The 800-nt window shown below is 63.6% G+C and overlaps 1 protein-coding gene across 1 annotated transcript in view; it reads right to left on the bottom strand.

The window, feature by feature from the left end:
• EFHD2 (EF-hand domain family member D2) overlaps window positions 1-800 on the bottom strand; it is an 8,547-nt gene that overhangs the window by 3,444 nt on the left and 4,303 nt on the right. Inside the window, exon 4 of the mRNA XM_035901858.1 lies at window positions 113-260. Within this exon, the coding sequence (XP_035757751.1) occupies window positions 113-260 (148 nt within the window). The remainder of the gene's footprint in view (window positions 1-112; window positions 261-800) is intronic.

Raw genomic sequence — 800 nt, 5'->3', positions numbered from 1 at the left:
GGAGACGTTGCCATCAGCTCCCCCAAGACCTCAAAGCCACCACAACTCCCTCCCCACCTTCCAACCACCACCCCAGCCCAGCCCCAAGCTGAGCAGTAGCCGGGCCCCTCACCTCCCGAAAGCTGAGCTTGCTGTCCAGGTCCTCATCCACCTCCTTAATCATGTTCTTCAGGCCCAGGTGTGTCTGCGGTGCCCCCAGCTTCTCCATCATCAGCTTCAGCTCCATCAGGTCAATGAAGCCATCTTTCCCCGCGTCGTACCTGTGGGATGGAGGCACAGTCCTGTCAAATTGCCCACGCTGGCTGGGGAGTGTGGTGGCAGGCGCAGGCAGGGGAGCGAGGCGGGAACAGCGAGGACCTGGGCGGCTTGCCAGACCACAGGAAGCTGCTGGGGAACCGCTAACGGCCCCCCAGAGCATCATCTGGGATCATTTCTGCTTCCGCATGGTACTTGGCAGGAGAACCCCTCGGGACGCTGCCAAACCTGCTGCTGGCTCCCAGGACCAGGAGCTTCAGCACACGCTCCCCTGGGCTGCTAGGAGGGATAACAGGGCACGGCGCCGAGCCCCCCAGACACCGCTCCCCTGAACATTTGACTGTGGGGACCATGAGCCCAGCCGGTGGAGCCACCTCCTCCTCCCTGCGTCACCTCCAGGTGACCGCTCCCGCCTGCCCAGAGCCCCTCAGCGCCCATGCTCTGGGCCTGGCCAAGATGCCTGGGCTTGGCCAAGAGATCCCGACACATCTCTGTTTACTGAGCTTGCTTACAGACCCCAGCACGGACACCCCTCCTCGGACCCC

The sequence above is a fragment of the Egretta garzetta genome, unplaced genomic scaffold, assembly GCF_000687185.1.
Source record: "Egretta garzetta isolate BGI_Z169 unplaced genomic scaffold, ASM68718v1 scaffold69, whole genome shotgun sequence".
Taxonomy (NCBI): Eukaryota; Metazoa; Chordata; class Aves; order Pelecaniformes; family Ardeidae; genus Egretta; species Egretta garzetta.
The sequence above is the reverse complement of the archived record's forward strand: the minus strand, read 5'-3'. Positions and strand labels throughout refer to the sequence as shown.